The sequence below is a fragment of the Haemorhous mexicanus genome, chromosome 27, assembly GCF_027477595.1.
Source record: "Haemorhous mexicanus isolate bHaeMex1 chromosome 27, bHaeMex1.pri, whole genome shotgun sequence".
Classification (NCBI taxonomy): Eukaryota; Metazoa; Chordata; class Aves; order Passeriformes; family Fringillidae; genus Haemorhous; species Haemorhous mexicanus.
Window position 1 is genome coordinate 5,105,492 of NC_082367.1, and position 16,367 is coordinate 5,121,858.

Genomic DNA, 16,367 nt, shown 5'->3' on the forward strand with positions numbered 1-16,367 from the left:
CGGGGGCAGCGCTGGAACCGGACCGAACCCAACCGGGCACCGGCACCCAGCCCGGGCGGCAGCGCCGGCTGCAGCATCGCCGCGCCCGGGGGTGCCCGCCCCGAGCTGCCCTCACGGGGGTGCCCTCACGGGGGTGCCCTCACGGAGCTGCCCTCACGGGGCTGCCCTCACGGGGGTGCCCGCCCCGAGCTGCCCTCACGGGGGTGCCCTCACGGGGGTGCCCTCATGGAGCTGCCCTCACGGAGCTGCCCTCACGGAGCTGCCCTCACGGGGGTGCCCGCCCGGGGGTGCCCTCACGGGGGTGCCCTCACGGAGCTGCCCTCACGGGGGTGCCCGCCCGGGGGTGCCCTCACGGAGCTGCCCTCACGGAGGTGACTTCACGGAGGTGCCCTCACGGGAGTGCCCGCCCGCCCGCCCGGGGGTGCCCTCACGGGGGTGCCCTCACGACCCGCTCCAGATGTGCCACCCCAGAGATCTCATCCCGAAGTGCCCCCCAAAGGCCTCACCCACCTTTCCCCTTCCCGACCCCGCTCCCCCGCCGGCCGCGCGTCCCCCCGGGCCCACTCCGCACCTGCAGCCGGGTCACGGAGCGCAGGAGCCGCCGCCGCCCCTCGGTCTCAGCCTCAGCCCCGGCCCGCGGGCCCGGCACGGCCGCCATGGCCCCGGCGCCGCCTGCTGACGTCATCGGGCTGCGACCGCCGCCGCCATGGCGGGGCCAGGGGCCCGGGCGGGCCCGCGCGGGGGTCCCGGGGGTGGCGGGGACGGGGACAGGGCCGGGGTCAGGGCCCCGCGTCCTCGGGGTCCGAGCTCTCGGCCAGGTGCAGCTTCTGTCTGAGAGCGGGTCAAGGGGAAGCGCCAGCACCGTCATTGTCACCAGTGTCACTGTCACCACTATGGCATTGCCACCCCTGCCACTGCCACCATCGTCACTGCCACCACTGTCACTGCCACCACTGTCATCACCATCACCACTGCCACCTTCATCACTGCCACCACTGCCACCCACCACCACCATCACTGCCACTGCCACCCCTGCTTCTGTCACCACTGTCACAGCCACTGTCACCACTGTCACTGCCACCCCTGCCACTGCCACTGCCACTGTCACCAGCCAAGGATACATGGAGCTGCTGAGCTCTTCCAGCTGTGGGAGCAAAGGCAGAGCTGAGGGAGCGGAGGGGACCCCGGGGTATGCCAGGCCTGGCAGGGGTGACAGGGGTGTCACAGGGTGTCACAGGGTGCCACTCACGTGTGCCAGCAGCTGGTCCAGGTTCCTGTCGGCCGCCGCCTTCTTCTGCTCCTCGGGGAGCTCCTCCACGCACACGTCCAGCCCGAAGTGCAGCCGCGCCAGCTTCTCCTGCATCTCCCGCACGTGCTCCAGCTGCTCGAAGGAGCATTCCTTCCCTGGGGGCACCCAGAACCTTCCAGAACATCCCTGGGGAGCATCCAGCACGGCCCCAGAGCACCTTCCCTGGGATCAATCCCAGCCCCCAGCCTGTCCCTGATCCGTGGATCCATTCCCCATCCCCCATCCGTCCGTCCATCCATCCATCCATCCATCCATCCATCCATCCATCCATCCATCCATCCATCCATCCATCCATCCATCCCTCCATCCATCCCCCAGCCCATTCCTTCCCTTGGATCCAACATTTTCCCCATCCCACCCCTTTCCAGTGGATCCTAAATTCCCCAGCCCCACAATTCCCCAGTCTGCTCCTTCCCTGTGCCCATCCCACCTCATTCCACCCCATGGATCCCATCTCATGGATCAAATCCCATCCCAAACCATCCCACCCCATCCCATGGATTGCTTCTCATCCATCCCACCACATCCCATGGATCCCATTCCACGAATCCCACCCCATCCCATTCCACGGATCCCATCCCATCCTAAACCATCCCATGGATCCCATCTCCTCCATCCCATCCCATGGATCCCATCTCCTCCATCCCATCCCATCCCACCCCATGGATCCCATCCCATGGATCAAATCCCATCCCACCCCATGGATCCAATGGATCCCACCCCATTCCACAGATCCCACCCCACCCCACGGATCCCCCCTCGCTCACCGAACGCCTGCAGCTTTCCCGAGTGGAAGTCGCTGAGGAGGCTGAGCAGCCCCCGCTCCATCTCGCACACGTCGGACACATCCGTGAGGAAGCTGTGCTGCAGCGGCGCCCCCCGGGAGCCCCCCGCGCCCGCCCGCGCCCGCTCCTTGCTGGCCCTGCCGGGGAACGCGGCGTTGGCACCGGCACCGCCCGCTCGGGGCCGCCCCGGTGCCCCCGGTGCCCCCGGGCCGCACTGACCGGCGGGGCCGCGGCCGCTGCCGGGGCGAGGGCAGCGCGGGCAGCGGCAGCGCGAAGGACGCGCTCTTGCTCGGGGGCAGCGGCCGCGGGGCCCCGGCGGGCGGCGGCTGGGCCAGGCAGCTCTGCGGGCTCCGCTTCTTCCTGCGCTCCTCCATGGCCGCGGCGGGGGCGGCGGCACCGGCACCGGCACCGGGACCAGGACCGGGACCGGGACCCGGCGTGCGGCGGACACGGCGCGTGGAGGCTCCTTCCCTGCACGGAGATGACGGGGAGAGGATGCGGCTGCCCGGGGCACGGCGGAGGGGCAGGGGGACCCCCGGGACAAGGGGACATAGCCAGGGGCACCGGGACCCCCGGGGACAGCGGAGCGGCAGGGGAACCTCCGGGACAAGGGGACACAGCCAGGGGCACCGGGACCCCCGCGTTAAGGAGTGACACCCACGGGCACCGTGAGCCGCCCCGGGGCTCGCTGGCGGCGGGAGGACCGGAGCAGGAGCTCTGTCCCCATTCCCGGGGGGCTTCGCTCCCTCCCCGCGCCCGGAGCATCCCCGCAGGAGCTCGGCCGGGGCCTGAACCGCGGCCGCAGCTCCGGCCGGGCCCCGCGTCTCGATAGGAAAGAGGATTTCGACCCCAAAACACCCCGGCGAGAGCGGGGCACATGGGGACCGTCACCCCTTTGTCCCGCCGAGCCCCCCCGAGCCACGGGCCCCGCGCGGTTCCGGGACGGGGCAGCTCCGGGGGCTGCGGAGCGCCTTTGTCCCCTTTGTCCCCTTTGTCCGCGACCTCCGGCCGGAGCGCCACGGCCGGGACTGACCTGAGCCAGGCCCGCTCCGGCCTCCGGGACCCGAGGGACGCCCCGATCCCACCGGACACCCCGAGCCTGCCGGACGCCCCCCGCCCGACGGACACCGTCCGCAGAGCCCGGGATTTGCATTTAAAGGGAAAGGGAACTTCCTCCGGACAGCGGCTGCCCGCAGGATCCCCGGAGCGGCCCCGGGATCAGCATCCCGCCGGGTCGGGAGCCGCTCCCCGAACCAGCGGAGCCCCCGGTGGCTCCCGCCACCCCCTCCCGCCCCCCCGGCCGCGGGCTTTACCCCGAGTCCCCTCCGGTGTCCCCGCAGCGCCGCGGGATCCGTCCCTGCTGGAGCAGCCGGGAAATCCAGCCCTGGCGCAGGGCCGGGATTAACAAATCCCGTCCCCCCCTTCCAGCCCGAGCGCGGCTGCTCCGGTTAATCCCGGCAGGATTTTTAACCCATCTTGGACATTTTGGAGCCGATGGGGGCACAAGGGACCGGCCGGGAGGGGGTGGGGGTTGGTACCCCCAGGGCCGGGACCCTCGGGGCTGGTGGCTCTCGGTGGCTGCAGCATCCCGGGGAGGGACATGCCCGGTCACACTGGGGACACCTGAGCAGGGACATCCCTCCCAGCCGGTTCCCAGGGAAAAGGAAGAGCAGAGCTCTGGGACACGGCAGGAGGAGTTTGTGGCGATTGGGAGTGGGGCTGCTCCCCAGGGAGCACAGCTGTGATCAGCAGGGGAGCCACGGAGTGCCCAGGTGTGCTGACAGGGAGCAGAGGGCACACAGGTGCCATGCATGAACGTGAGGGATGTAAAAACTTGGGTAAAGAACAACCAGGGGAGATGCTTGCAGCCTTCAGAGTGACATGATGTTACTCTGTAAGGGTTGAAGCCTTCTGAAATTGTACGGTGACACTCTGGGTATCGTGGCTGTCTCAGCTGTGACAGGACACGGGGAAGTTGTGTCCCACAGAGCCACCCTCCACATTTTTGGAGCCCAAAATCTCCACCCCGTGGTAAAGAAGAGAGACACCAGAGGCAGCAGCGAGGTTGGGAGTGTTTCTATTGGATACAGGATACACACGAGGAGGTTTCTGTACCTTAACAGGGAAACGACAGAAAAAAAAGGGGGTTTGGTGAATTTCTAAGGGGTTTTGCTTTTACTGCAGTCCAGATGTCAGCAGCAGCCCTCGCTCAGCCTGGCTGGGTTACATTCATGGACCATCCCAGAGGAACCATGCTGACAGCAAGGGGCTGGAAGACAAAGCCACCACAGCTCCAGGACTGTCCCAGTGATGTCCAGCACGGCTCTGTGGGGCCTCAGAGCCCGTCCATGCTGCCCTCCTCAGATCTGGATTCCCTGGAGGAAAAGGAGACGTGGAGGCAGGTCCTTCATGGAGGGAAGATGTGAGAGCAGCTGTGGTGCCAGAAGAGAATCCCAAAGGGATCCACTGGATCCATCCAGGGCGGGGAGCAGCTCCCAGCACAAGGAAGGCAATGCTGGGAGTGCAGTCTGTCACAAACAGAAGCTGCAGCGAGGTTCGAAGCGAGCCGAGTCTTCCAAAGGAACAGCGAAAAGACAAAGTCCTGACAAACCAGGGGAAATCCCAAAACCCGGTGCCAGCAGGTGCCACATCTGTCCCTAAACTCCCTCCCAGCACATCCAGGCCCCGTGGGGTGAGGCAGCACTGGGGAGATGCTCTTCCAAGCAGAGAGGGAACGGAGAGGTGGGGCTGGGATGGCACGGGCAGCCCCAGGCACAGTCCAGGAGCTGATCCCGGCTGGAACAGCAGCTCGAGGAGCACACACAGCTCTGAGGTTTGATCCTCCTGCAGTCCCAGCTCCGTGCATGCCTCCAGGGCTGGGGGCACCTCCCCAATCCCTGTGCACAACGATGCAAACACCTGGGAATGAGACCTTTGGGATAACTGTTTAATACACTTTGTGCACGTGTGCGTTCAGCAAAGAGGCAACTGTGAATTATAAGGCGGTTTTGAGATTGGCAGGGCCTGGGAAGAGCAAAAATTCCCAAGGGTGGGACCAGGCACCCCCTTTCCTGCTTCTCCTCGTCCCCATGGCAGACACAGAGCCCACGGAGAGCAGGAACGGCCTCTTGTGCCCTCAGCTCACACACGAGCTGCCACCAAGAGCCAGACCAGGAGCTCCCTCCTGCCTGGCAGGGGGAACAGGGAGAATCCACTGCTGGGAATGTTCTGGAATTCTCCCAGCTCTGCTGTCACTCCAGAGTGGAGTCCTTGTGATGGTGGAGGCGTGTCCCTTGTCCCTGTGCTGGGGCACAGATCTCCTGAGCCTGCAGTGCCCAGGTCCTTTAGTGAGAGGGACAATCAGCTGAGGCTCCGTATTTTCAATGTTCACACAGGCAGGGAGCTGGGCCCTTCTGCTTCTTATGGATATCCATAGATAAAATGTTGCCCTGCACATTTTTATATCTCTTATATATATATATGTATATATATATAAAATCTTAAAAAAGACCCTCCAAAAACCTAAACTAGGAAATCTCCCATCCCTAGGAGGGCTCTGTCCTGTCCCTTCCCACGTGTCCCAGGACAGGGAGAGTGGAATCTAAAGCAGCTCCCAAGTCACCCTCCCTCACCCCAGCTGCGTGCCCTGCCCGGGGCTCAGTCAGTGCCCTGCTCAGTCCCTGCTGCTCCCGTGCTCAGTTCTGCCAGGCTTCCTGTGGCACCCGGGCTCTGTGGGGCCTTTCCTGGGCTCAGGGAATCTGGAGCTGCCTCAGAGCTGTCCCGGGGTGGCTCCTTCAGGGGCTCCAGCAGCTCTGTGTGGGCACACAGGTCCTGCACCTTCTTGTTGAGGTCGTTGCGCTCCGTCTGCAGCGCCCGGCACAGCTTCTCCAGGCGCTGGATCTTCACCTGCAGCCCCTCCAGCTCCTTGTCCCGCAGGGTTTTCTGCAGGGAGAGAGGCACAGAGGGAGAGGTGAAACCCCAGAGGGATAGGAGAGACCAGGGACAGGTGTGGAACAGAGGGAAGGCAGGGTGAGGTGGGATATTGGGATGGAATTCCTCCCTGTGAGGATGTAAGGCCCTGGCACAGGGTGCCCAGAGCAGCTGTGGCTGCCCCTGGATCCCTGGAAGTGTCCAAGGCCAGGCTTGGAGAAACCTGGGACAGTGCAAGGTGTCCCTGCCCATGGCAGGGGGTGGGATGGGATGAACTTTAAGGTCCCTTCCAGCCCAAACCATTCCATGACTGATTCTGGGGAAACCAAGCAAACCTTCAGCACCCAAAGCACCAAGGAGCTTCCTCCTCCCTTTGCCCTCACAAAACACTGAGGCAGGACGTGTCCTGTCCCCATCCCACCCTCCCCAGCTGCTCCAGAGCCTCCCCTCACCTCCTCTGCCATCTCCAGGAGGGCCTTGTTGCTGCTCTCCCAGCGGGAGCGGTACATGGTGGTCTCCTTCTCCAGCTTCTTGATTTTCTTGGTCATCTACAGAATCACAGGAAGGACACAAATCGAGTCACAAAATGTCCTGGTCCCCACAGGGATCAAAAGAAATAAACCCCAGGGAGAGCAGTGCAGTGACATCCCACAGGTCCTCATGTGCCACCCCAAATTTTGGGCGTAGACCTAAAATTAACTGAAATTTGGAGCAGGGAGGAAAAAGCATCACCCACCTTCTCCATCTCCTGTTTGAACGTTGTGAACACTTCACTGCTTTTGGAAAGGGTGTTCTGGAACTCCTCAAACTTCTCTGTGTACAGAGCCAGCTGTGGGGAGAGACAGGGAGCTCATGGCAGCAATGCCTGGAGAGGGAGAGCCCAGCCAGGGGCTGAGCTGCTGCCCTGGGACAAGGACAAACAGCCGGAGCTGCTCTGCCAAAGGCAAATTCTGTCCCAGAAACACCCTCAGAGCAGAGTGTTCCACAAACTCCTGGCTGTGGCAGGCTGACCCCATGATCCCAGCACTGGGAAACAATCCCTGAACAAAGCTCACAAATCCAAACCCAGCAGGGATCCTGCCCCTCTGTTTTCCAGATGAAGGAACTTCGGGTTGTTCAGGGAAGGAGGGAAATCCCCAAACAAAACAAGCTGAGCAGGGAACTCACCTGCTGCTTGAGGTGGGTCTCCTGCTGCTTCATCAGCTCACACATCCTCTGTGATTCCACAGCTTCCTTCAGCAGCTGGGGAAGAGCAAAGCAGTTACCTGGGGATGCTCAGGAGAGGCACAAGGAGCTCCTGGACATGCCAAGATCTGGGATAACACCCAGGGACCCAAACCAAGACCCAAAAAGTGCCTCAATCAACTGCTCCAACACTTACAAAATCCTTCTCCCGCTGGTGCCTCTCCTCTGCCTCCTTCAGCATCTCCTGGGCCTGCTGCAGTTTGGCATCCACCAGCTGCTGCTGCAGCTCCTTGTGCTTGAACACCTTGTCAATGTGCTGCAGGGGGAACACCCAGCTCAGGGCACAGCCAGAGCTCCCTCCTCCCCTGAAGGGGCTCCCAGGGCTGACCTGGCAGAACCCAGAAAACTCCTCTGGCTGCCCTAAAGGGCTCCAGTCCCTCCCTGGGGGGGCTCAGAGTCAAAACCACCTGGGCCTTTGATTCAGCCTTTAGAAAAAACAATTACCACCTTTATATGAAGAACTACAAGCCACGAAAGCTTAAGTAGAATGATAGTGAATTTATCACAGGGTGAAAAATAGATTTTTGGGGCTTTTAGAATGGGGGTTCAGGAGGAATCTGGGCATGTCCAGCCTTTCTCCTTCTTCTTCTTCTTGGCCTCCACCTTCTGCTGTGATGGTGGCACTTTTGGATTGGTTTAGAGTGGAAGATTAGTGTCTAACACAGGTGACAGGGATTGGGAAGTTATTGTAAATATTGTCCATGTAGTTTTTAGTATAAAAAAACTATAAATAGTTTTTTTATACTAAAAACTATATGGACAATATTTACAATACTAAAAAATAAAATAGATAAAATACTAAAATAAATACTAACTATAAATAGTTTTTTTAGTATAAAAATAGTTTTTTTAGTATAAAAACACAAGCAGTGAGGCAAGCAGTGTGCCTGCCAGACAGACCTGTGGCGAGTCAGACAAATAATGTTATAAATAATAATCAACCTGGAGAAGGAGAACAAAAGAATCCTGACTCCTCCTCCAACTGCAAGCTCAGAAAAAGAAGTTTGTCCATATCTCAGAGGTTCTGGGGCTGACCCACCTCCTCCCTGAGCTCGTACTGCTCGATGAGCTTCTTGAGCCTCTCGGCCAGCTCCATGTTCTCCTGGCGCAGCTTCGAGTTGCGCTCGTTGTGCTGCTCCATCTGCAGCTGGATGTCGTTCAGGGTCACCTGGAAGTGAGAGGTCACCTCCTTCCTCTTCTCCTCCTCCTCCCTGGCACGCTGGACGCCCTCCTCCTGCGGCAGGGATGGGGCAGGTAAGGGAGGAGCTTCCCAAAATGATGGTCCCAACCCATCCGGCCTGCCATGATCCCTTCTATCCATCCCAAAATGATGTCCTTCTATCCATCAGGAAAACTTCCCTAAATGATGTTCCCAATGAATTCAGCCTCCCATTATTCCTTATTTTCATAAGAAAAACTTCCCAAAATGATGTTCCCAATGAATTCCGCCTCCCATGACTCCTCCTATCCCTCAGGAAAACTTCCCAAAATGATGCTCTTACATCCATGAGGAAAACTTCCCTAAATGATGTTCCCAATCCATCCAGCCTCCTGTTATTCCTTATTTCCAAGAGAAAAACTTCCCAAAATGATGTTCCCAACCAATTCAGCCTCCTGTTATTCCTTATTTCCATAAGAAAAACTTCCCAAAATAATGTCCTAATATCCATCAGGAAAACTTCCCAAAATGATGTTCCTAACCAATTCAGCCTCCTGTTACTCCTTATTTCCATAAGAAAAACTTCCCTAAATGATGTTCCCAACCCATCCAGCCTCCTGTTATTCCTTATTTCCAAGAGAAAAACTTCCCAAAATGATGTTCCCAACCAATTCAGCCTCCTGTTATTCCTTATATCCATAAGAAAAACTTCCCAAAATGATGTCCTAATATCCATCAGGAAAACTTCCCAAAATTATGTTCCCAACCCACCCAGCCTCCCATTGCTCCTTGTAAGAAAAACTTCCCTAAATGATGTTCCCAACCCATCCAACCTCCCATTATTCCTTCTATCCCTCAGGAAAACTTCCCAAAATTATGTTCCCAACCCATCCAGCCTCCTGTTATTCCTTCTATGCCTCAGGAAAACTTCCCTAAATGATGTTCCCAACCCACCCAGCCTCCTGTTATTCTTTATTTCCATAAGAAAAACTTCCCTAAATGATGTTCCTAACCCATCCAGCCTCCTGTTATTCCTTATATCCATAAGAAAAACTTCCCAAAATGATGTCCTTATATCCATCAGGAAAACTTCCCAAAATTATGTTCCCAACCCATCCAACCTCCCATTATTCCTTCTATCCCTCAGGAAAACTTCCCAAAGTGCTGCTCCCAATGAATTCAGCCTCCCATCCCTCAGGAAAGGACTCTGGGCCCTCTCCCTTCCCTCCCTTCAGGGGACAAACCCTGAACCATCAGCTGGGACACCGCAGGCAGCGATGGCTCCACACCCAAACCCAAACCCTGCCCTGAGCCCGAGGGGCACCCCTGGCCAGGCTGAGGGTGCCCAGGTGGCCCTGGGGGGCTCCAGGGGCACCTTGAGGGTGCGGTTGTGCCTCTGCAGCTCCCGGCACAGGCTCTCCAGCTTGCTGCGGGCCAGGATGGCCTTGCTGTGCTCGCTCTGCAGGTGATCCTTCTCCTGCACCAGCTGGCTCTGCTTCTTCTGCAGGATCCTCATCTGCTTCTGCGAGTTCCTGTGCTCCTCCAGCTGCCACAGGGGAGAGAGGCTGTGGGGGCAGCAGGGCAGAGGTGTCCCCCCCTGAGGGGTCACCACCTGCCCCTTGAGGGGACACCTGAGAGGACACCATCCACCCTCCTGAGGGGACACCTGAGGGGACACCATCTGCCCCTTGAGGGGACACCATCCACCCACCTGAGGGGACACCTGAGGGGACACCACCTGCCCCTTGAGGGGACACCTGAGGGGACACCATCCACCCTCCTGAGGGGACACCCGAGGGGACACCATCTGCCCCTTGAGGGGACACCTTCTCCCCCCTGACGGGACACCTTCTTCCCCTCTGAAGGGTCACCATCTGCCCCTTGAGGGGACACCTGAGGGGACACCATCCACCCTCCTGAGGGGACACCTGAGGGGACACCATCTGCCCCTTGAGGGGACACCATCCACCCTCCTGAGGGGACACCTGAGGGGACACCATTTGCCCCCCTGAGGGGACACCTGAGGGGACACCTGAGGGGACACCATCCACCCTCCTGATGGGACACCACCTGCCCCCTGAGGGGACACCTTCTTCCCCTCTGAAGGGTCACCATCTGCCCCTTGAGGAGACACCTGAGGGGACACCATCCTCCCTCCTGAGAGGACACCATCTGCCCCCCTGAGGGGACACCAGCTGGCTGTGCCACAAGGCCAGCAGGTTTGTGACACCTCTGGGCAGAGCAGTGACACAGAGCCCCGGGGTTTTTCTCCTTCCTCAATTCCCACCCTGCTGCAGCTGGAAGGAGCTCCACGCTCCCCCTGCACAGGGAAAAGCCACCCAAGGGCACTTTGGACAGGCACAGGCAGCCCCAAACCTCCTCCAGCTCCACATCCACGCTTGGAACTCCACCTTGGCTCTGGTTAAACCTGGGATCAGCTCTGTGTGGCTGACACTGAGCTCCTCTGGCACCCAGATGTGCCAAAATTCCTTCTGTCCACACTTCACCACCACCACCAGGCTGCACCCAGCACACCCACCCTGTGCTGGGCAGGGATCCAGCACTGCAGGGGTCCCAGGACACCACAAAGCTCCAGTGGGACCCTGGAATGTCCCTCTCAAAGGGCTCTCTGAGCTGCCACATCCTCCCCCAGCCCCAGGACTCACCAGCTCAGCGTATTTCTTGCACAGAGCTGCCAGCTTCTCCTCTGACGTGCTCAGGGTGTTCAGGGTCTGCATCAGCAAAGTGATTTCCTTGCCTGAAGAGACGTGGAATGGGAATGATGCAATAGATGGGATAAAAATGGCTTGACACAGAGCTCTGGCTTGGAAAGGTGGAAAAAGGAGGGGCTGAGCAGGTTCCCAGTGGATTCCCAGGATCTCCCCATGGTGGGAGAACTGGAGCAGTTGGATTTTGGAGGGGAAAATCATCCCTGGGCTGGCTGGAGCCAGCTGTGCCCAGCAGAAGAGAAACCCATGGAATTCAGAGGCTGCACTGGGTGCAGAACAGAACAGGAGGATGTTCCCAAACACATCCAAGGCTCTGCTCTGACTCCCCCCAGGATGATTAGTGTGGGATAAAATCCATTTATCCATGCACTGATATCCTCAGGAACAGCTGGAGGAGGGAATCCCTCACCTAAACCTTTGGGGAGCTGGGAATCCTTCACCTAAACCTCTGGGGAGCTGGGAATCCTTCCCCTAAACCTTTAGGGAGCTGGGAATCCTTCCCCTAAACCCTTGGGGAGCTGGGAATCCTTCCCCTAAACCCTTGGGGAGCTGGGAATCCTTCCCCTAAACCTTTGGGGAGCTGGGAATCCTTCCCCTAAACCCTTGGGGAGCTGGGAATCCTTCCCCTAAACCCTTGGGGAGCTGGGAATCCTTCCCCTAAACCCTTGGGGAGCTGGGAATCCTTCCCCTAAACCCTTGGGGAGCTGGGAATCCTTCCCCTAAACCCTTGGGGAGCTGGGAATCCTTCCCCTAAACCCTTGGGGAGCTGGGAATCCTTCCCCTAAACCCTTGGGGAGCTGGGAATCCTTCCCCTAAACCCTTGGGGAGCTGGGAATCCTTCCCCTAAACCCTTGGGGAGCTGGGAATCCTTCCCCTAAACCTTTGGGGAGCAGGGAATCCTTCCCTATAACCCTTGGGGAGCTGGGAATCCTTCCACTAAACCTTTAGGGAGCTGGGAATCCTTCCCCTAAACCTTGGGGAGCTGGGAATCCTTCCCCTAAACCTTTGGGGAGCAGGGAATCCTTCCCCTAAACCTTTGGGGAGCAGGGAATCCTTCCCCTAAATCCTTGGGGAGCTGAGAATCCTTCCCCTAAACCCCTGAGGAGCAGGGAATCCTTCCCCTAAACCCTTGGGGAGCAGGGAATCCTTCCCCTAAACCTTTGGGGAGCAGGGAATCCTTCCCCTAAACCTTTGGGGAGCTGGGAATCCTTCCCCTAAACCTTTGGGGAGCTGGGAATCCCTCACCTAAACTGTTGGGGAGCTGGGAATCCTTCCCCTAAACCTTTGGGGAGCTGGGAATCTCTCACCTAAACCGTTGGGGAGCTGGGAATCCTTCCCCTAAACCTTTGGGGAGCTGGGAATCCTTCACCTAAACCCTTGGGGAGCTGGGAATCCTTCCCCTAAACCCTTGGGGAGCTGGGAATCCTTCCCCTAAACCTTTGGGGAGCTGGGAATCCTTCCCCATAACCCTTGGGGAGCTGGGAATCCTTCCCCATAACCCTTGGGGAGCTGGGAATCCTTCCCCATAACCCTTGGGGAGCTGGGAATCCTTCACCTAAACCCTTGGGGAGCTGGGAATCCTTCCCCTAAACCCTTGGGGAGCTGGGAATCTCTCACCTAAACCTTTGGGGAGCTGGGAATCCTTCCCCTAAACCTTTGGGGAGCTGGGAATCCTTCCCCATAACCCTTGGGGAGCTGGGAATCTCTCACCTAAACCCTTGGGTAGCTGGGAATCTCTCACCTAAACCCTTGGGGAGCTGGGAATCTCTCACCTAAACCCTTGGGGAGCTGGGAATCTCTCACCTAAACCCTTGGGTAGCTGGGAATCTCTCACCTAAACCCTTGGGTAGCTGGGAATCTCTCACCTAAACCCTTGGGGAGCTGGGAATCTCTCACCTAAACCCTTGGGTAGCTGGGAATCTCTCACCTAAACCCTTGGGGAGCAGGAAATCTCTCACCTAAAGCCCTGGGGAGCTGAAAATCCCTCACCTAAACCCTTGGCTTTCTTCTTCTCCTGAGCTTTCTTCTGATCCCTGTCCCCAGCCTCCTCTCCAGGCCGGAACTCCTCGCTGCCCTTCGAGTTCTCCTTCTCGCCGTTGATCTCGGGGCCTCCTGGCTCCTGCTCCCCGTTCCTGGGGGAGTCACTGCGGCCCTTGTCGGGCTCCTCGGGGGCATCCCCGTGCCCCCCATCCTCCCCTGGGTTCTCCTGGCTGGCATCCACACAGTAGGTGCTCAGGATGTCCTCCAGCTGCCGGCTCAGCTCCTCCGAGACGTCGCGGGAGGATTTGGGATCCTCCTGAGTCAGGGGAGCTGGGAGGGGAAAGAAAGGAACATAAAAAAGAATTAATTGATTGATTCTCTTCCAGCCAGGTCTCATAAGCTGTTGGTGATGTATTTCACAGCCAAGATAGCTCAGCTGCCTTAGAAGGTATAAAATCAGCAGGGTGGATTCTGTGGGAGTGCTGGAAACCAAGCCCTGACATCTGTCAGGAAGGAGAATTCCCCCTCTCCCCTCTTTGGTTTTTTTTAAGGAAAGCAAGTTGTGTGTGAGCTTGGAGCTTTTTAGCATGATAATGGATTTGAAACCTGGGTAAGAGCAGCTGGGGATGGAGCAGGCAGAACATTCTGGCAGCAGGCAGGAGAGGGCAACTCCTCCAGGATGCACACTCACAGAAATTGGGGAAAAACCAGATTTGATAAAAGGCAAAACAACAAAACTCTTTACAGAGAAAAACCCAGCCAGGTGCAAGAGCTTCTTGCTCCTGGTAAAACTCCTCACAAAAGCCATTAGTTTCTTTGTTCTTGTCTTTTTCTAGTAAATTGCTCAGGCAATTTTTTGGCTCCTGTCCAACTGCCCATCCTTAAGTTTGAGGTGAAGTCTCCCAGGTCCTATGAGGTGTCTTTCCACCTAACTAAAGAGAGAAACTTCTGAGCCTATTTCCTTTTTAAGGGGACAAAAGATCATTTTGTCACTCCACCAAGGGGGCACATTCCCATAAATTGAGGTTTTCCCCTCCTCGGGAGGTTCTTCCTGGCTGGACTTGCAGGATAAGCTGCTTTGTTCCATTCCCAACAGCCTCTCCTTTGATCAGCAGAGCATGACCAAGCCCCTGACATCTGTCAAGAGGGAGAATTCCCCCCTCTCCCCTCTTTTTTTTTAAGGAAAGCAGGTTGTGTGTGAGCTCTTTTCCCCCCACAGAGGAATTGGCAGCTCCAGGGCTGGGCTTTTTAGCATGACAATGGATTTGAAATTTGGGTAAGAGCAGCTGGGGATGGAGCAGGCAGAACATCCTGGCAGCAGGCAGGAGAGGGCAGCTCCTCCAGGATGCACACACACAGAAATAGGGGAAAAAGCAGGATTTTCTGCTCTGGAAAACAACAATTTTCTGCCCAGGAAACCCAGGATTTTCTAGCCTAGAAAACCAGAATTTTCTGCCCTGGAAACCCAGGATTTTCTGGCCAGGAAAACGAGGATTTTCTAGCCTAGAAAACGAAGATTTTCTGCCCAGGAAAACCAGAATTTTCTGCCCAGGAAAACCAGGATTTTCTAGCCTAGAAAACCAGGATATCTGCCCAGGAAAACCAGGTTTTTCTGCTCTGGAAAACCACAATTTTCTGCCCAGGAAAACCAGGACTTTGTAGTCTAGAAAACCGGGATTCTCCGTCCCTACAAAGAGCTGGAATAAAAGCAGCTCCCTGGCTCTTCCCAGGCTCAAAGCTGCCCTCACACATCCCAGGGGATGCCATGGGCAGGGTCAGACCCCCCCCAAGTCCCCAGGGGTCCCCCACCTTCTGGGGGAGCTGCAGCCTCTGGTGAGTCTCCCTCTTCCAGCCCCATCCCGCTGCTCGTTCTGGAAGGACGTGGAGCTGCTTTGGTCTCCACTCCCTGGTTCTTCATCACAGCCTTTGCACCCTCTCAGGCTCTGCAGAGACAGAAGGGAGAGGTTTTGGGGACATCTGCAGGATTTTTGGAGTCATCAGCCCAGGCTGGCAAGGAAGGAGCCTGTTCTCAGCAGAAGCTCAGTGCTGAGGAAAGCATCTCTTGATTCCCAGTTTGTGTCAGGATAATTCCTGTTGGAATCTCCCTCTGGAGCAAGGCAGCACCTCCCAGCCCACAGATAACAGGATTTTCATCTCTGGGCACAACCCCCTCAGCCCTTTCTGCCCTTCCCAACTCTGGGATTTCACACCTGACCCAGAAATCAGAGCTGGCACAGCACAGAGGTCAATTCCTGCTGAATTCCGTGGCCAAGGAGAGCCTGAAATCCCAGCTCCACATCCCCTGAGGCGTCTGGATGTCCTCAGCCTTCCCATTACCACCCTAATCAGGAGCTGCGGGGGCTGCTCCTGCTGGTCCGGAGGGAAAAGGTCCCCGGTTATACCGGGACCGGCCCTGCCGGAGCTCCTGGAAGGAAAACCCGCGGGCAAAGCACCGGCAGAGCCCAGCCCGTGGCAGCACCCACGTGCGGGGTGTCCGGGGCAGCGCCTTTCACCGGCACCTGCCCCGCGCCCCGGGCGCTGCTTTTCCGCTGCTGCACCCGCGCAGCTCCGGGGCCGGAACCGGGGCACGGCAGCGAGAACCGGGGTTCGGGGTCGATAATAACCGGGGTCCGGGGGTGACCCGGCCCCGCAGCCCCCCGGGAGCCCCCGGCCCATGGCTCCCTCGGCACCGGCAGCCCCGGCCCGCCCAGCCCCGCTGTCCCGGCCCGTGGTGCCCCCGTTCCAGCGGGACCCGGCCCCCCCCAGCCCCGTTATGGCCCCGGGCGGGGCCCAGCCCCCGGTGCAGCCCCCAGTGCAGCCTCCGCCTCCCCCCTCCCCGTTAAAGCGGCCCCGCTCTGCCCCCTCCCCGCACCGCCGTGACGTCACGCGCGCACCCCGTGACGTCAGCGCCGGCGGTCTGACGCAGGTGTCGCCTCGCTCCTCAGCCAACGGGTGCGCAGGGCTCGGCGGGGGCCCGGCGCATCGGCGGGGCGCTGGGTGCCGGTGTCCGCCCGGTGCCGCTGCGGCGGCGGTTGTGGCGGTTCCGGCGGTACCGGCGCTGAGGGAGCGGCTCGGCCCGGGGCCTCCAACGGCCGCGCGTGCGCCCGCCCGCGCCGCCGCCCAATCAGCGGCCGCCGCGCGGGGGCTGCCGGGAAGCACCGGGGAGACGCGGCAAGCGCGGCGGGAGGCGCTGAGGAAACTACAGCTCCCAGCATCCTCCGCGAGAGAGC

General features: G+C 58.9%; 2 protein-coding genes across 8 annotated transcripts; both read right to left on the reverse strand.

The window, feature by feature from the left end:
* Positions 1–667: 667 nt before the first annotated feature.
* CCDC28B (coiled-coil domain containing 28B) lies at positions 668–3,696 on the reverse strand. The gene is given in 8 exon segments (XM_059868402.1): positions 668–831; positions 1,122–1,144; positions 1,250–1,404; positions 2,077–2,231; positions 2,314–2,530; positions 3,142–3,214; positions 3,217–3,280; positions 3,566–3,696. Coding segments are annotated over 8 exon segments (870 nt in total). The 3' UTR covers positions 668–779.
* Positions 3,697–4,155: 459 nt separating this feature from the next.
* Positions 4,156–16,236, reverse strand: TXLNA (taxilin alpha). Of its 7 annotated transcripts, none has more exons than XM_059868412.1 (11): positions 16,032–16,236; positions 14,947–15,080; positions 13,147–13,467; positions 11,095–11,186; positions 9,804–9,974; positions 8,309–8,503; positions 7,406–7,525; positions 7,192–7,266; positions 6,761–6,853; positions 6,477–6,572; positions 4,156–6,036 (listed from the first exon to the last, which is right to left on the reverse strand). In XM_059868412.1, exons 2-11 carry the CDS (start codon positions 15,053–15,055, stop codon positions 5,752–5,754), a joined length of 1,557 nt encoding a protein of 518 aa, XP_059724395.1. In that variant the 5' UTR covers positions 15,056–15,080; positions 16,032–16,236; the 3' UTR covers positions 4,156–5,751. The 7 variants fall into 7 exon arrangements, with proteins under 7 accessions (XP_059724395.1, XP_059724396.1, XP_059724397.1 ...); XM_059868413.1 differs by having other exon boundaries at positions 16,010–16,236; XM_059868414.1 differs by lacking the exon at positions 16,032–16,236 and adding an exon at positions 15,348–15,574.
* Between the last annotated feature and the right edge of the window lie 131 nt (positions 16,237–16,367).

Bases quoted from the DNA above. Each gene is read 5' to 3' on its own strand.
- TXLNA (XM_059868412.1), bottom strand. From the start codon at position 15,055: ATGAAGAACCAGGGAGTGGAGACCAAAGCAGCTCCACGTCCTTCCAGA. The intron at 9,975-11,094 runs GTGAGTCCTGGG...CCCCTGTGGCAG, and splicing joins GCAAGAAATACGCTGAGCTG to CTGGAGGAGCACAGGAACTC. The intron at 8,504-9,803 runs GTGCCCCTGGAG...TCCCTGCCGCAG, and splicing joins GGCACAACCGCACCCTCAAG to GAGGAGGGCGTCCAGCGTGC.